We start from the raw sequence: 17,548 nt of genomic DNA, 5'->3' as shown, positions 1-17,548 counted from the left end.
CGACGTGGTCCAAGGGATGGCGGAATACGCACATAATGATACAAAATTGAATAATTAATGTTTAATCCGATTCAACATGATCATAAAAACAAAGTTTAAGAATCTAAACTCCAATGTTTAATACTTAAAATTGGACTTAGGATTTCCTATACCGCAATACTGCTCGATCGCATTCTCACGTGGAATACGATCACATCACGGTGTGGCATGTATATGTTTCAGATATTATATCATATTATAATACTTGTTCATTAAAAAACCAGTGATAATGAGAATATGATTATTATTATTTCAAAAAATAGTTTATAAAAAAAATTAATCGTGATTTATTTTTTTAAAATATATTTTAAAAATAATAATAGATAAATTCTTATTTTCTTTTCATTTCTTTTCTAATGTACTAAGGAAGACGATAGATTAGTGAGCCGATTATTCACAATTTAGAGTATTATTAAAATCAAACCAAGCTTCTTAATGTCATCACTACAAGTCAATTTAAAGAATGGGAGTAACAAATCACAAGTCCCAAAAATCCAAAAAAAAAAAAGAAAAAAAAGAAGGAAGATTGGAAGAAAAAAAAAGCTAATTAGCTCTCTTTCTTCTTCATCTTCGTTTGTTTTAACAAATTTCTCACTCTCTTCGTTTCTTTGATTATTCTTGTAAATATCCCTAGTCTATGTATGCGTTCTGTTCTGTTTCTACGAATCGCCAAACCGTATTTATACTCCATTGGAGAACTGCTGCTGCCAAAACCACATATCATCGACATTCCACGAAGTGTTATCTGCTCCGTCGCTGGGGAACCAGGAAGTCCGCTCGCTGGACTCGAAGTCCAGAGTCGGGTTGTAAAAACCGACCGGACTGGTTATGGCCTCCGGGCAGACGACGGGACAACCGGATTGGAAACCTCCCATGTCACTGTTGTTGTTGCCCTGAAAATAATAATCTGCGGTGAAGTCGGAAGGCGGCGAAACCACCTGGACGGAGGGGCCGGCGGAGTCTGAAGAGGCTGCGTTGCTGGAATTATCCGGGGTGCAGCTGGGGTTAAGGTGAGCGGCACCCATTTCGTACGCCGGCGGGCTCACCTGCTGGATTGCCCCCAGGTTGGGTTGGCTGGTGACAACGTTGTTGGTCCCGTTTGCCGCCCGGATTCTCTCTACCAGCCGGGGCATCCAGAGATACCGCATGGCATCTTTGAACTGCTTGCTGTTAACGTCGCATTGGAGCTGCTTTGCGTGCTTCTGAACTCTAGTCCGCCAGTAGTTCTTAATCTCGTTGTCTGTTCGTCCTGGCAGATATTGGGCAATCTTCGACCACCTGAATTAAGAGAGAGAATTAAATTAAACCAGGTAATTTCATCAATTGCGAAACCCAGCTAGAAGTATGAAATCGTGTATCGAGCTGAGAAGAGAGTGGAGTTGTTGGATCGGTTGCACGATAATTACCGGTTGCCCCATCGAGAATGAAGCTCCAGGATCAAAAGCTGCTCCTCTGGGGTGATATTCCCGCGACGGACGTCAGGCCGGAGATAATTCAACCATCTCAGCCGGCAGCTCTTTCCAGTTCGTTTCAGACCTGCTCGTTTCAAGCAACTTAGTTAGATCAGATCCATCTCCAGACGTGCAGGAGAGAGAAAATAATTAAATTGCAGACACTTTTTCTATTTTTTCTTTTGCATCAACATCACTCTCGAGCTTGCTTAATTAGCTGAGTGTAATACAAATCGCTTTCAGAGGAAATTCTTTTTGCTACAATTTTTATCTTTTTTCCTGGAAAAGGTGGCTTTATCTCCTCCACGTTCCAAACAACCTTTCTTTTACTTTTCAAAAGAAATGCAGAACACGAACAGAAGCGGTAAAGAGAACTCTGGAAAAGAGGCAGACGAAAGCTTTCGTGACCCCGACAATCATTCTAAGAGCAACCCACTTCCTAATCCATCATAATTTATCTAAAGCGCATCCCAATCCGTGCAATACCAAACAGCCAAAAATAAAAAATAAAATAGAAATCATCTTTATAACTCCCCAGGAAGATATATTATTTCAGCGCATTCGAAACGAAATCAAGAAACAGGCTTGTGATGAACAAGGACAGGAACCAGATTATACCTGCAGACCGCGCGAGAGCATTCCATCGACCTTCCCCATGGTTTGCAATGTAATTAACAAGGATGAGATCTTCTTCCATGGTCCAAGGCCCTCGCCTCAAATCCATATCCTCTTCGCTCGGACTTCCAGAGTTGAAACCCCGGCCCTCAACATCCATTGCTCCGCAGAATTCCAGAAAGACAGAGAGAAATCAGACAGTTCGGGAGGAGGACGAAGCAGACGAAAAGAAAGAGAAGAAGAAGAAAGAGAAGAAGAAAGTGAGGAGGATGGAGAGATGGAGAGATGGAGAGCCTAATTTGGATTAATATGGAGAGAGCAAAGAGAGACGTGTGGGCTTTTATAGAGAGAGAAACAAGTGGAAAATGAGAAGGGAGGCATGTGAGAGAGAACCCGCCGCAACGTGACTAGATTAAGATTAAACTAAACGGGGTTTCCTTGTTGCTTAATTATTAGAGAGGCGACGAGTGAGTAACAGAGTTTGAAGTTTGACTTTCCTCCCCGACGCTCGAGTCGACTCGGGACTTCTCTCTTTTATTTTCTTATTTTAATTACATTAAAATACCGGTTTTGCTTCCAAGTAATTAATTGGGTTTAAGGGTAGAAGAAAAAGATAAGCAAGCTTTGTCTGTTTCTGTCCCAACCGAGGCACCATATAATATGTGAATAAATATGCACCATGGAGACGCATGCGTGCGCTTTCTGTCACTTTGAGTCTCCGACTGACGTGGCGCTGGCGGTGGCGATGGCGGACATAAGTCTCCACCCAGTGCCCTTCACAAGCAAAGCCCTTCAATTTGTTACCGCGAGTAAAAGGTCGTTATTACTGTCATACTCAGCTGGCTAGATTGGATTCAATTAGACCAAAGTGGGATGCAACTATTAGATTTATTATGTATTTTATTTTTATTTTTTTATATAATCTAATAATTAATAAACCAGAATAATATTTTTAATAAAATATTTAGTTTCCAATTTGAGTATCAAACCGATCCAATTCAACCAGTCTGATGTAAAGTAAATCATAAAAATCGAAAACGAGTCTACTTCAGGTTGAACCGATCGGTTTAGTCTAATTTTAACAACATAAATGCAATATTGTTTGTAATTGATCCTTAAATATTTCAAACATAGTCAATAAATTTCAATTTAACTTTTCATTTGTTCTTTTAACTATTTTGATTGGATTTTTTTATTTAATTTAAAAGTAAATACATGATAGTACACAATTAAAAAAAAATATGTATAAAATAAAAGAAAGTGCCTGATGAATGTGAATATAAAATTTAAAAACGCATTAATTAAATTGGCATATGATATTAATTTTGGATATAATTTTTTTAAGTTTTAAAAAAAGGTATTTCCATGTACTTTAATGTTATTAATATGTTTAAATAAGGATGGTAAAATAAACTATTTAAAATTTGTTCGAGAGTTATTTAGATATAAAATATTTTTTTAAATATTTCTCTAACTTTTTTCTCTATCTGTAAGCAAATAGTATAATTCTAACTTGTTATTCGGTATGGATCCAAAAGAATATATTGAAATAAACTAATAATTAAAAAAATATATAATTTTTAATACAATATATATTTACGGGATAAATAAAATTTCAGGCCTACATAAAATTCTTAAAAAACTGAAAAAAAAAAACTATTGTGGACATATGATAAGGAATTATTTTTATCAATTAAAAATCCTTAATTTTGCAACTTGAGTTTAAAATATTTACACTTAACTTTTAGTTAATTGTTGTCTAAATAATTAAAATATCATTATACTTATTTAAATATATAAAAAATTACTTATTTTATCTTTAAACTAATACAAAATCCTAAAAATAATAATAAAAAGACCAGTAGTAAACCGATAAGCCTCTAATAAGCCAGAACCATGGTAGGTATCTTAAACAAATGAGCTCGACAGCAGTCCATGTGGAGGCTAAACTGTTATCTGAACCTGTCATGCAAGCCAAAACCGTAACGGTCCACTTGCGTGCACAAAAGAATGTTTCCGTGACGTAAATCGAGTCAGTTGGATTTTCTCATCGAAGAGATGGCAATCTCATTTCTGGAAACGTAACCAGAGAGGCATCCGATTCCCGTTCCGATTTTTTCAATCCCGAAACGACAAACCGGCCGACACATGTGGACACTGTTTTATTCATTTATTAATCGAGGCACGAGACCCTCCGTTCTTGAGGGCGTAGGTTTAGATTAGGTTTTCATTTAATATGTTTAGAGAATAAACAAATTGATAGAATCTAGGTTAATAGGAGCGGAGACTAAAGAGTGTGAGAGTAGGCACTAGGGTGTAGGCAAACGTGGCTGAAAATGAGATTTAATCGACGTGGAGTTTATAGAGTCACATAGAGACAAAATCGAAGTCGTTTTTTCATTATTTGGGTTCGCATAAGATAAAGAGGGTGATAGCGTTATCCTTTCTCAAAAGGAGTACACAAAAGAAAAAGTGTTGCTAGGTGGTGGCACAGAATTGGTGTTCTATGTACAATTAAACAAAAGGGGAAAATTAACATAAAATTTCATCAAATGTGACGCTTGATGAGACTATGTGGTTAGCTTAATTAGTTAAAAGTGTCTCATTAATAGATTGCATGTATAGTGGACTACTTTTGGCTTATTAGAGAGGGACCATAGGCCACTAATTGAAATATTTCTTGTAGATCAATTTTTGGATTTTTTGCTCAAAGCTAGATAAAAACATGTCAATTAACATATGAATCTTGTTAAAAGGATAGTCCCATATACATTAGTGAGTATAAAAATCTTGTATTTATTAGATGGGAAAAAATGTTTCCTAAGTGGCTAGTCATTTTAGGATAGGGCATTCGATCCAAATTTAACATAGTATCAGAATAAGGTTTTCATATATAGACATCTACCCAAAATTATCCACGTGCCTATACATGAGGGGGAGTGTTTAAAGGATAGTCTCACATATATTATAAAGATCTTGTATTTATTAAATGGGAAAAAGACTTCCTAAGTGGCTAGTTATTTTAGGATAGGGTATTCGACCCAAATTTAACAAATCTAATTTTAGAATGTAATTATAAATGAAATGGGCATTTAGGGAACATCTTAAGAGAATTTAGGTTACACACCATAAAAAAAAAAAAAAAAAACGAGGAAGTGGGAAAGTGTGACATATAAAAGAAAAGAATCTCATATAAGCATAAATGGTGAAAAATGAGAAAGAAAAAAGGGTAATTGGAGAATAAGAATAAGAATAAGATTCTGGACCTTAAGTAATTAAAAATAAATGAATGCACCTAACTTACATTGAATCATGATTAAAACCATATATTAAGGTAAAATGTTACAAGCTACAATTCTAAAATATTGGATTTGAGCTGCACTTCACTTGTTGGGGCATTGTCATTATGGTTGTGTTGAAAGTTTGAAACTTAATTCCGAGGAAAGGAAGGAATTAAAAATTAAATTATGGGAAAGGAAAGGGTGATTCTAGAAGCGAGGTGTTTGAACTCCCTTCAAGGAGACTGGTTGGGTGAAATCCAAACAAAAGCCGGAAGTCACGAACGAGGACTCTTTTGGCTTGCCACGTCTGATCTTTTCTTCCACCGTCAAGCATTCCCTTTCTTGCGGAACTCAAATACGACCGCATTTTACCTGCTAGGGGCTACTTTTCCCCTGCTTAATCTTCCCTTCGCAGGGTTTTCAGCTCCATTATCAACATTCACTGTATGGAACTCAGCTTAATCAAATGCCATTGATGGATAATGTTAGGTTTTTTTTTTTTTTTTTTTCTATGGGGAAGAGAATCTCTGGGTTTCTGCTGCTGCGTCTGGGTTAATTTGAAGCTAAATTTCTGGGTTAATTTGAAACTGAGTTTTGAATGGGAGTGGAGTGGGAAAGGGAATGATCCGAAACTGCAGAGATGATAGCGAAATGGCGGTGGCTTTATTCGTCAAAAGGCATGGCCGGATTTTCAGGGGCTATGCTCTCATATCCATGGACGGTGTCTGTACCCAGCGACCGTTTTCAACTCATCACAAAAACCCATCTCATTCTTTAGTTCTTTGATCTTGATTTCTTAATCTTTTCGTTTTTCCTTTTTTTATCCATCTTCCTCACTTCTGAAGCGTCTTTGACCCAACCAGGGGAGCTTCAATCACTAACGTTCTTCTTTCTTTTTATCTCAGAAATGTTTTATAATGAGATTGCTTCCCGTCTTTTGACAATCGTTGCTAATGTTTATCTACGTATAAATGTAAAAGCTGTTAAACGCACATTCGTACTGAGAACCTGGTCTTTCATCATCTAGCCAGGGAATTTAAAAAGCTCCGAGGTCCCCCCTTCCATGAACAGCCGCCAAAGCAACCTCGAAAGTGCCGGGGACTCTGCAGGCGCACAATTTCCATGTTCCACTCCAACCCTTTGTTTTGAGCAAGAAATATGTGGGCTGTCGAGTCTTTTAGGTCCATATAATTAAAAAGATTCGTCTGTGTTCCGTCTTCTCACCATCGGTTAACAACCTTGTATCAGTAAGACTTCTGCAACTCATTGACCAGGAGTAATCTACCCCTTTCGTGAGTGTCGAATGGCCTAAGCTTCTTGAGCAAAATGAAGCTCCGCAAAGGGTTTATGTAGCCATGTCGGTGTGAATTCTGAAACCCAGGACGCCTGTTCTTTATTTCCTTTGGGTGCTGAGCCCAGGCACTCTCAATTGTTTAAGGAACAAAGGGACAGTCATTTGGTGGATGTTTCTTTAATTAGGGTTTGTAGTTGAGGTACTGGGCAAGTGCTATGATAAGTTTATTAGTTAAATGATTCGGATGTTCCACGAATGGTGCGAGCACTGAACCCTTTTATCCGTTTCTGTCGAAAGGAAGCAATCCATTTCCGTTCCCATTGTTTTGCCTTTCTGGGTGTCTGATCTCTCTCTTTTTCTCGCTCTGTATGTCAAATTTAATCAGTCAGCTCCGAGGGAGAAGAGAACACACCAGAAGATTCTCCTTCACCGTGAGTTCGCCACGTTGGTGAGTTGCAGACCTGGGTTGGTACACTTGTCCGGCGATGAGAACAGGATAGGTAAGGGAATCGTAATGGGGGGATTTCTGATAGTGACCCAGTTGGTTGGAGGCGCTGCACGCAGTGCAGCCATCTACATCTCTAAAAGCTTGGGAGTTTTGAGTCATCTCTAGGGTCCTCTACTAGTGACAATGCCCACAGATCTGTCAAGGTCGAATAGGAGTTGAGATATGGAAAGGATATCAGAACAGTTGAGGAGAAGATCTCATCGGCACTAACTGCCACTAGTTGCGTTTTCAGGTAGATGACTGCAGAGCCTTGTGGGCTTCCATTTGTCAAATCTTCAGAGACTTCACTTTCCATATGCCAACGAATTTCTGTTTCTGTGTTTATTGATTCTCCTCTCTCCGGTCGTTACAACCAAATTTGACGCAGAAAACGAATTTCTTCCTTTTCTTGGTTTATCGACTCTTCTAGTCCTTTACAAATTACCATGGTTTACTGGAACTGTGTAACATGACTTCATCTAGCCGCTATAAGAACTTCTCATTTGTTCATTTAACAACACTAAAAAGTTTTAAAACACAGAAAAACAGAGGTAAATAAAATAAAAATTTGGAGAGACGACTCGGATGACGAAAACGAAGACGATGAAGATGATGAAGGCAAACGCTCTGTGTAACCATAGTGGAGGCGAAAAGCAGGAGACAGGGACGTGCTAGGAAGAATTCAAAAAGGACGGAAGAGAGAAGGGATTAAGATAAAAGAAAGGCCTTATAGCAGTCCAGATGCAATGCCTTGTATCATGAGTCGTGACTTTGGTCCACTTTCTGAAAGGATCTCTCTCTCTCTCTCTCACCACGAGAATTTTTCATGCTCTTTTGCCAGTTAAGGATAAGTGGACGCTCTTAAACTTAAAAGTTTTAACACACTAACTTAAAGCGATCGACATTATAATAGCAGCTTAAGGTGCTGCCCCCTTAGCGTCTGCTTCACGCCATCGCCCGTAGACCAGAGTATGCCGTGATACCCGCCGGGTGTCACAGTTTTATCAGGAATTTTTGGAACCAAGGACGTGTCTGATATCAGTGACCACGATGGCGGAGAGTCTTGTTCAGTTACATGCTCTTTCTGGTTCAATTTCTACCCCAGAAAGAGATTCATGCGATGGCGGAAATCTGTTAAATTAACCGACGTTGAATCCTTCGCTACTGATCGAAAATCTTAACACGAACAGGAATAATTTGGGCTACAGCTAATCCGCACTTTTGACTGAGTTTGACATTTCTTGGTGGGATGAAATAACTATTCGCAACAACGACTGCTGGGTTGTTCTTAATCTGCCATCTCGGTAATGGATCTCCAAATTCTAACAACTTGCGGTGTTACGGCAGAGGAAGTTTCAGTTTCCAAACCGATCTTAATAAGATATTCCTTCTTGCCCACTTTGCGAACCTCAGATTGATCCATCGTTCATGTAAATTACTAAGTAAGAAATGATTGAAGAGAAGCAAGTTAATCACTGACGTCTGGCATATTAATTCCTTCATCTGTCATCTTCCCACTCGTCAACTCCACTGCACGCGTGCAGACATCCACAGCAGCCAGGAAAAAAAAAAAATGGCCATCTGGGATTGTCGCCATAACCCAGAAGAGGGATTATCCGAAACGGAAATATGAGAGTTTAACTAACATTTCCACATGGCAAGTCTCAGTTTGCGTTAGGTAGTTCCGTGTTTTTCCTCCAGTCTTTTCGGGTTCGGTCTGCAAGTGCTAGTCTTTGTTTCTGGGTTGGTTGTTCATGGGATTGCAGGTGTCGCTCCCAATAATAAGTTGCACATTAGCCTGAAACGATTACAATAAGGAAAAAGCGATCACCGCAATGGGGTTTCGCCATCATGTTTCATGTACTTCTTTTTGGAGCTCAGCATCGTGTAAGGTGATCAACTTCCTCTTTTGAGCGTCAAGCTGGCAGACTTCTATTTGTTTAGAAGTCGTAACTAAATTCTCTGAATGAAATTGGCTGCTTTTACCCTTTCGGGACTACTGAAGGTTAAAACTTATCAAAACGAGCACGAATGGATTAGTGATGTACGTTCTTTGAGCCCTTTTTTTCTTTTTCTGGATGGAAAGTGGAGACCTCTGGATGACGAGTAGTACTCGACCTTTTTGGCGTGTTTTCCCTACTGCAGAGGAGTAAACAATCCTCTTACACGACTGCTGCTCTACCGTTCTGCTATTATTACTCTCAGTCCCACCCATTACAGAGTTGCTTTGATTGTTGTTTCATTCAAATAGCAGAAATCAGAAGTGGGGAAGAAGAAGACGACCACTATCCAAGCTATTTACAGTAAGATTAAGTCTGTGGAGGCTTCTATTTGACTTTGGAAAGCATATCAGTCTTGGTCGTTGTTCTTTAACAATGAGGTAATCATCCTAACCCCATTTTATCTCGAGAATATTCATTAAACATAAAATAACAAGCTTTGACTTCATCTTATTGGTCTGCACATAGTGAACCAGCTCCCATTGGATCACCTCATCGAAGACGACCAGAAGGTAAGGTTGATTAGTTAGCTTCGAGCTTAGACCATTTGACCATTTTGATCGCCATGCTTTAATAAAATTCAAGTGGGTGAATTGTGATGTTCATGGATCAGTCTTTAGATATGTTTCAAGAGTGTGAAATCTAACGCAGCAATAGAAGAATAATGAAGCCCGAAATTAGTACTGCTGCAAGGCTGCAACAGACCAATGCGGCGAACGAAGACTGTGATGGAATCGAATCCAACACTGCCGCAGACCTGCAAGGCCGCCATCCCTATCGTAAAAGAATGGCGAAATTCAAAACCAGGAGAGGAGAAGGTAAGAGACGTGGAGAGGAGGTTAAAAAATATGGGTAGGTATCAGAATTTTGAAATAACGAACGGCCTAAGCTTAGTGGTGAATTTAGAAAGAAAAAAGGAGTAGCGCGCAAGCAGTCGAAGAGAATCTTAGAAATTAGAATTGATTTACAGGTCCCATCTCGACCTTCTCTCGCCTTCTCTGTTCTCTCACCGGTCGGTATCGATAACAAGTCAAAACCGGAGCTGCAGTGCAAGAACTAGGGACCCTCCGTGCCCTTTAAGTTTTTACCTAAAATTTTAAACATAATTAGATAAATGATGAATTTTTGAATTTATTTAGGAAAATAATTAACTTTTACCGGTCAACTGCACATGTGTATAGTCAAAATTGACATGTAAGCTTTGACTGATGATGTGTTTTGACCGATGATGTGTTACCATGTCATCATGCCACATCAGAATTCACCAAGTCGAACATGTCATCACACATGTAGGATGCCACATCGTTAAATACTTTTAACACATCATCATGCCATGTCATCTCCTACCACGTAAGCCCTCGTTGCCTTTCTTATTTTTTTGGTTCTCTCTCTTACCGCTCAATCTCTCTCTTCTCCTCTCCTCTCACCCTCTCGCTCTGTCACTATGCTAGTTGGTACTGCTCCCCTGTCGCCGCCGCTCCCCTGCTGCCACCACTCCCCACTACTCCCCTGCTCTAGTCGCTCCCCACTGATCCCATGATGTCGCTGCGTAGCCTTGTCTTCTACGCCCCACTCTCAACTTCCCTCTCTTCCTCTCAACCCAAACTTCGACACATCTTTCACTCTTCTTCTTCGTTCCCCTCTTTCAGATTTCATGATCTTGTTAAATTGAGAACGTTGACCCGCCTCTGGGGAGTAGTAGGACTTGATCTGCTTCTCCAAGTTTGGTAGAAATTTTATATTCCAAAGTGTATGATAAACATATTGGAATGGGAAGGTGATTGAAATGTTTTAATTTATGAGAAATCTTATGCAGCACTATGAAAGTGTGGTTAACTCATGAATCTAGCCATAATCTTTAACACTTAAACGAGTAATTAAAAGGGACAAGAATGGGTCCTTTTGATGGTTGCATTTTGCTAGTCTTTAGAGTATGCATTAGCGTATTCCAGCTTGATGAGCTCTACTTTTTTTTTTTGTTTTTTTCTTGCTAGTTTTCACGAAGTTTCGTGCTATTAAATGAATCTCGGTTTGGATTGGGAAGTTTAAGAGAGAAGAATGAGGAAAGAGTCATAGAGAATTCTGCAATCCAATATCGGAATAAAAATTGAAAAAAAAGAAAAAAGAATGTGAAAATCTTCCCAATGCATCACAAAGAAAGAAAGTTTTTTTAATTAATTAGTATACTAGTTTTATTTTTTATTATTTTAAATATAAGGAAATAAAAAGTGTACCATAAATTTGATTTTTAAACTAAAATAAAAATTTCTATTAATAATTATTTTAAATGATAATAAAAGGTGTTAAATAGGTAAAGAGTCGAAATTTCTAATTAATTAATATATTTTAATTAATTTATTATTTTAAATATAAGGTAATAAAAAATGTACCGATAAATTTTATTTTTAAACTCTAAAATAAAAATTTCATTTTTTTTCAGCTAATAAATATTTTAAATCTATAATTAAAGGTGTTAAATAGGTAAGAGTAAGATTTTTAATTAATTTATAAATTTTAATAATTGATTATTTAAAAATAAGGTAATAAAAAGTGTATCGATAAATTTTATTTTTAAACTCTAAAATAATTTATTCGAATAAATTTTCAATTTATAAATATTTGAAATCAATAATAAAAGGTTTTACATAGGTACGAGTGAGATTTTTTAATTAATTAGTATACTTATTTTATTTTATATTATTTTAAATATTAATTATTAAAAAGTGTATCGATAAATTTTATTTTTAAACTCTCATATAAAATTTTATTTATTTTAATTAATAAATATTTTAAATCGATAATAAATGGTGTTAAATAGGTAAGAGTGAGAATTTTTAATTAATTGATATAATTTTTTAATAATTTATTAATCTAAATATAAGGTAATAAAAAGTGTATAAAAAATTTCGATTTTTAAACTCTTAAATAAATTTTTTAAATAATTTTTCAATTTATAAATATTTTAAATCAATGATAAAAGGTATTACGTGGTTGATGATATGGTTTGCCATGTTATATTTGAAATTGACGGTTTTTGTGCCATTTAATGACGTGGCATCCTACATGGGTGATGACACAGTGATGACGTAATTCTCTGTTTTTTTGGAGAGGGAATCAGGTGAAGAGCGATTGCTCCTAGTATGTGCAAGGGCTCCATTCAAGAGCCATGTATCGATGTGGAGGCAAACACTCCTTACTATGAGGGGTTAGCTCGAGGTCTTCTGAATGGAATTCTTGTATAGGTGAGGAGCAATCCCTCACCTTAAGTTATCCCCTTACACTCTCTACCTCCTCTTCTTGTCTTCTCTTTCATACAGAAAGGATGATTCCTTCAGCTATAATATTAGCATGAAGAAAATCCTTTTTGTCTGAGGTCGTTTACCTCTCTCTCAGTGATGTTTGAAATGGAAGCAATCTTCAAGTGGTTTCCTATAGGTATGCCCTGCCCTGTCATGATATAAGAAACATTGCCATAATGGCTGTATAGTTGAGTTTGTACAGGGAAACCTATAAATCATTCTCTTTCAAATTTTGGAAACTTAATTACCCCTTTTCCCTCGAAACAGTTTATCCCATCATTTAAGCAGGTGTGTATACTCTGTAGGCCCTAAAAGCCATGGATTTTTATCATTCATCCAGATGTGATTGCTAGTTGCTGAATTGTTTTGAGAGGATCCATATGTTTTGAGCAGGAAAATGGCGCCAGTTTGTTGCTCTTCCATGTGTGCCCATCGTATGAAGAAGAATCATGGCAGGATATCGGGGTATCAGTAATCACAGAAGTAGATGAGGAGTGCCCACTTAGCAAATTGTTTCTTTGTCATGACCAGATCAAAGGTTTTTGCAGTTCAAAGGAGGAACACCATGATCTTCATCTTTTCAATTTGTTTGTCTGGAGTGGAATCGTCGCTATCTTTCTGTTCTTGGAGTTGAAAATAATTGATTGTACGAATTGAGATTGCAAACACTAGAAAATGTATTTCAAGAGGAGGAAAATGACTTGCGACGAGTAATGGGTTCCTTCAGACTTCCTCTCTACTTGTTTTTTGTTCAATTTATTGGTTTGTGGAATGCCTGCAAGAAACAAAAGTTTCAGTTCTCCATTCTTCTCTACTGTATACAATTTGAACCTGCATATCCAAGCACAGAGAGAGAGAGAGAGAGAGAGAGAGGGGGGGAAATCTGGATGTTTTTGTTGGTGAGCTTCTGTTCAGTGACTGCCAATTTCTTCCCCACTGTAATGGAGTTAGAAATCTATTCTTTTCCAGACTTCTGTTGATTATTTTTCAGCTTCTTCTTGCTTCGGAGCCTTCTATGAACACGATCTCGAACTCGCTTGAAACACTCAAAAACAGAACATGAGACCTCAAACTTGAACCCGATCCAATCCCCGTCCCTGCAATTCCATCCCTATCCTATCCCCATAAATCAGACCCATCCCCACCCCTTCTCCGTGACCTGTCCCAACTCATCCCCACCCGAAACCTGGTAAGTGTTTTCCACCGCCTCGTCCTCGATCCGCGAGTAAAACTCGAAACCTGAACCTAGGGTTTTTGGATGGGTTTCCTGTTAAACCCTACCTCATGCCCACCTTACACTAATGAGGTCATGCATCTCACTTCAACAAAACCAATTAGCCCCAAAATTGCTCAATTGTCTATGCTACAAGTCCTGGTAAATTGCCCAAAATCCTTGCAAAACACGACCTAGAAGTCACGTTCTAACATAAAAAGAGCTGCCACAACCAACACTACAATAGGACCAAGAAGGCGCAACTTAGTAATGATCGGTTATATTTTTACCTTTATCTTATTAAAAGGTGAGGTGTTTTAATTTTAACATTTTATTGCTCACTTGTTAATTATAATGTAATTGTGTCATTTCCCGTTAAATGTCTTGAAATTAAATAATCTTATCATATGATAAAAAAATACAATAGCTTAGACTAAAGTATTTCCATGTGATGACAAACCATAAAGATAGTGGATGGCGGCTTCTACACCGATGTTTTGCCTCCTTTCTTAGTTTTTGTAGTAAGAAAGAGAGAGACGGAACTTGGAAGGGAGAGGGAGGTGCTCAATGTCAAGCGGTTTAATCGGGTTGGGGATTCGGATCCGCTCTCTGCCCTACGACTGTGACTGGACCCATTTACAGCTCTCTGTGATTGGCGGAGCGCCGAATCATTCTCGTCTAATTCGTTCTTTATTTCATGTTTTTGTTTTTATTTCTCTCGAATTTGTGGTTAGGAGCGGTGAAAATGTTAAATTCTCATATAAATAATTTCTGCCGCTTAGGAACTCAGTCGCCTTTTTCTTTTTGCTGGTTTCTGCTGGAAAAGGAAAGCTCTCTCCATTTGTCAGCTTCACGTTCCGCACTTTTTCGCCGTTACTAGTTGCTTCAAATTTCTTACCCTACTTGCGATCAAACCACTTAGATCTTTGATCGCTATCAGTTGCGAAATCGGTATTGGGTTGTCTGAGAGTAATATCTTCGATTCTAGGGCATTGTTTCAGCTTTTTAAGACGTCTGTATGCAATTCGCTGTAGCGTGCTTCCTCCATCGGGTGTGCTTTTTCCGATGCGTGTTTCTCGTGCATGTATAGAGGAGCTGGGCTTATAAGTCTGCGACGGATTGATACGTAATTTAGAAAATGTTTTTCTCCGGAGAGGCCTCTACTCGTCGGAGAGTAGATTTAGGCGGACGGAGCTCGAAAGAGAGAGATAGACAGAAGCTTCTGGAGCAGACGCGGCTCGAGAGGAAACGGCGGTTTGATTTACGGCAGCAAAATTCTGCTGCATTAAAGATCCAGGTTCGTGAAATCATCGCAATCTGTAAATTTTGACTCGGCCATACGGTCTGTAACTATTCCCTGTAACACTTCTTTCTAGGTAGATGATTAAAACCATACTGTTCGGCCAGGAGAATAATTTCTTTGGCTGAAATTGGAATAAGGAACAACAGGCAATAAGATAGAAAGGATGAATCATAGATCGAGTTGGTTTTATTAGTTTTATAAGTAGATTGTGTTTTTCTTTTCGAACATCATTTTGCTGCCTCAGTCTATTGGGAGGACTTAACGATTTCCAAATAACTTTTTAATTTCAAAAGAAGGCCCAGCGAGAGTTGGAAACGAAGTTATTTTTCTTTTTCTTTCTGTAATCAATTAATGCATTGATTGATTATTAGTAACAGAAATGCTTCAGAGGGAGGAGGGCTGTTGAAGTTGCACGAGCTACTGTGCGAGAGCACTTCTGCATTTCCTTTGGTTCCCTTTGCCAGAAGGTAGACAGGTTGGTTTTGGTTTCTCGTTTGTAGCAATTTTTTTGTGACTGGTGATAGGTATCTGAACACTTTTTCTCCGGGTGATTTTATGCTGTTATATCTAGGGGGACTTAGTTCTGTTCTACTGAGAAATACGAAACTAACTACAATCTTCTGTGTATTCAGGAATTGTTTTGGACCCAACTCTGGATTCCTTCGAGAGTTGCTTTTCTTCTTTAATGCTCAAAACAATGATGATTTCTCTCTTCTTGTTGAGACCTGTCGATTACTTCAATATTTTGCACAAGGTAAGCTAAACTGATAACTCTAGTGCATAACTCTGTTGTCTTTAGCCATATGATTTTATCTGTTTTCGTTGCATTCTTTTCTTTGCTCCTGATTGTTTGCCATGTATCATCTTATTTATTTATTTTCAACTTCGTTTTTATAACTATGTTATTTTTTTATTTTATTTTTTTGCAAAGGGAAAATGGTTTAATTTTTCGGGGTAATACTTCATTTAGGAAGAGTCGTTCCTTCATAATGTCCTGTCAAAAATAAATACACAAAGTTTTTTGTTTCTCTTGTTTAATTTATAAAAAAATTGATTGTTTTTGTGTGAAATTTTATCCCGATATTGATAGTGACTTTTTAAAATTACCTTGATAATCAATTCCAAAGTAAGAAAATATTACCTTGATAGTGACTTCATACAGAAGATGGCTCCTTGCTGGTCATGTTTTCTTTATGAGCTTATTCTGAATGATTAGAACAATTAACCCTCTTAATATCTGAATCGATTTCTATTTTTTGTCTGGGCGTTCTTATTTTCAAGCTCATGTTCCATGGTATTTCTTATGCAGGGGATGTTGTGAGCCTCTTTGCTGGTGCTGATTATCCGTCAAATTCTGGTATAGCAGAGCATAGGGTCAAAAAACTTGCACTCACCTGCCTTCAAGCAGTTCACCGAAACAGGTTCTTTACATATTTTTTTTGGACACAAAATCGAGCTTTTTACATTACTGAATGCAAGTAATTGTCCTTTCTTGGAGTTGACAATAGAAAGTTTTATTATTGGCTGAATGCAAAAGCTGAAGAATAATATTTTTTTCTTTAGAGTCAGGTGAAGAATAATATAACCATTAGTTATTGTTCTAGGAAGAAATGTGCGTCTATTAAACTTTTTTTTCAGCGGTTAGTCTTATGACAAGTTTGAAGTTGAAATTGCTTTTAGTTGGGCAAATTGGTATGGAATAATAAGTGTTGTATTCTAAGCTAAAGATCTGCAGTTCGTGTAAGGGCCAATCAGGACTCAGGAGTCAGAAGGCTCCATTTTTCACTTAGTGGCTCGAAGTCTATGTGAGGTGTCCATCCTTGTGTTTACTAGAATCTTCTCATTATCTTCCTTTCAGTTTGGTTGTATGACCATTTCAAGTCCAACCAAAGTTGTCTACATTCAACTTTTTATCTTTTTATGAAGTCATATTGTTTACTTGATTATTGTTAGATTTGCCTACTCGGATCCTATAAGATGAAGCAATGCAGTTGAGACTGAAATCAGGGCTCTTCTAAAGGCATTTAGAACTATGTCCAGCACTTTATGGACCCTCTTATAGTTGAAGAAGACTCATTTTGCAGTAATCTCCTGACTCTTAGGTTCATTTTTTGTTGGGACAAAGTGCAATATATTCCGAAGCCCAAAGGCAAAGAGAATACAATCAAGAGAGGAGAAGGCCCTTTACAACAAGGGATGGGAAACACCCTATTTAGCCAATTCATCAGCAACACCTTTAGCTGATCAAACACAATTAAAAGGAAGATCCTGAATTTAGAAAAAAATCTGCCAATGATGCCATGGCGGAGCTTTTTCTTGGAGCACCAGCTATCACGTTTTGAATCACCTTATACATGAAGAGAACCCCGATAATAACTGTGAAAAAGTTGAAGACCATGAAGAACAACAAGTAGCTCAGCATTAATGGAGTCAGCTAGCCCTCTGCAAGTCCCGCAAAGGATGAGGGATTTTCACCATTAGTATTCCTGAAAATACGATTGAAACCAGCAGGGTCTGGATTACCCAAGGAAGAACCATCAACATTTAACTTTAACACACCAATAGC

General features: G+C 37.8%; 2 protein-coding genes across 3 annotated transcripts in view; one reads left to right on the top strand and one right to left on the bottom strand.

Annotated features, from left to right (window-relative positions):
• Positions 1-675: 675 nt before the first annotated feature.
• Positions 676-2,265, bottom strand: LOC137956730 (MYB-like transcription factor EOBI). Its single transcript, XM_068804330.1, has 3 exons — positions 2,109-2,265; positions 1,446-1,575; positions 676-1,317 (listed from the first exon to the last, which is right to left on the bottom strand). The coding sequence occupies exons 1-3, from the start codon at positions 2,263-2,265 to the stop codon at positions 720-722; spliced, it is 885 nt and encodes a 294-aa protein (XP_068660431.1). The 3' UTR covers positions 676-719.
• A 12,226-nt stretch (positions 2,266-14,491) lies between these two features.
• Positions 14,492-17,548, top strand: part of LOC137955388 (E3 ubiquitin-protein ligase UPL6) — a 41,497-nt gene continuing 38,440 nt past the window's right edge. For both annotated transcript variants that reach the window (XM_068802303.1, XM_068802302.1), the window contains exons 1-4: positions 14,492-14,976; positions 15,360-15,457; positions 15,615-15,736; positions 16,292-16,403. In XM_068802303.1, coding sequence (XP_068658404.1) covers positions 14,818-14,976; positions 15,360-15,457; positions 15,615-15,736; positions 16,292-16,403 — 491 coding nt within the window. In that variant the 5' untranslated portion in view covers positions 14,492-14,817. The remainder of the gene's footprint in view (positions 14,977-15,359; positions 15,458-15,614; positions 15,737-16,291; positions 16,404-17,548) is intronic.

The sequence above is a fragment of the Aristolochia californica genome, unplaced genomic scaffold (genome assembly GCF_029961685.1).
Source record: "Aristolochia californica isolate CCGP_79_NKW_82.1479 unplaced genomic scaffold, dmAriCali1.0.hap1 SCAF_2, whole genome shotgun sequence".
Taxonomy (NCBI): Eukaryota; Viridiplantae; Streptophyta; class Magnoliopsida; order Piperales; family Aristolochiaceae; genus Aristolochia; species Aristolochia californica.
The sequence above is the reverse complement of the archived record's forward strand: the minus strand, read 5'-3'. Positions and strand labels throughout refer to the sequence as shown.

What these genes read in the sequence shown, in the direction of transcription:
- LOC137956730 (XM_068804330.1), bottom strand. Translation starts at nt 2,265, where the DNA reads ATGGATGTTGAGGGCCGGGGTTTCAACTCTGGAAGTCCGAGCGAAGAG. An exon ending in TGCTCTCGCGCGGTCTGCAG is followed by an intron (nt 1,576 to 2,108) that starts GTATAATCTGGT and finishes TGAAACGAGCAG; the next exon opens with GTCTGAAACGAACTGGAAAG. An exon ending in CATTCTCGATGGGGCAACCG is followed by an intron (nt 1,318 to 1,445) that starts GTAATTATCGTG and finishes CTCTTAATTCAG; the next exon opens with GTGGTCGAAGATTGCCCAAT.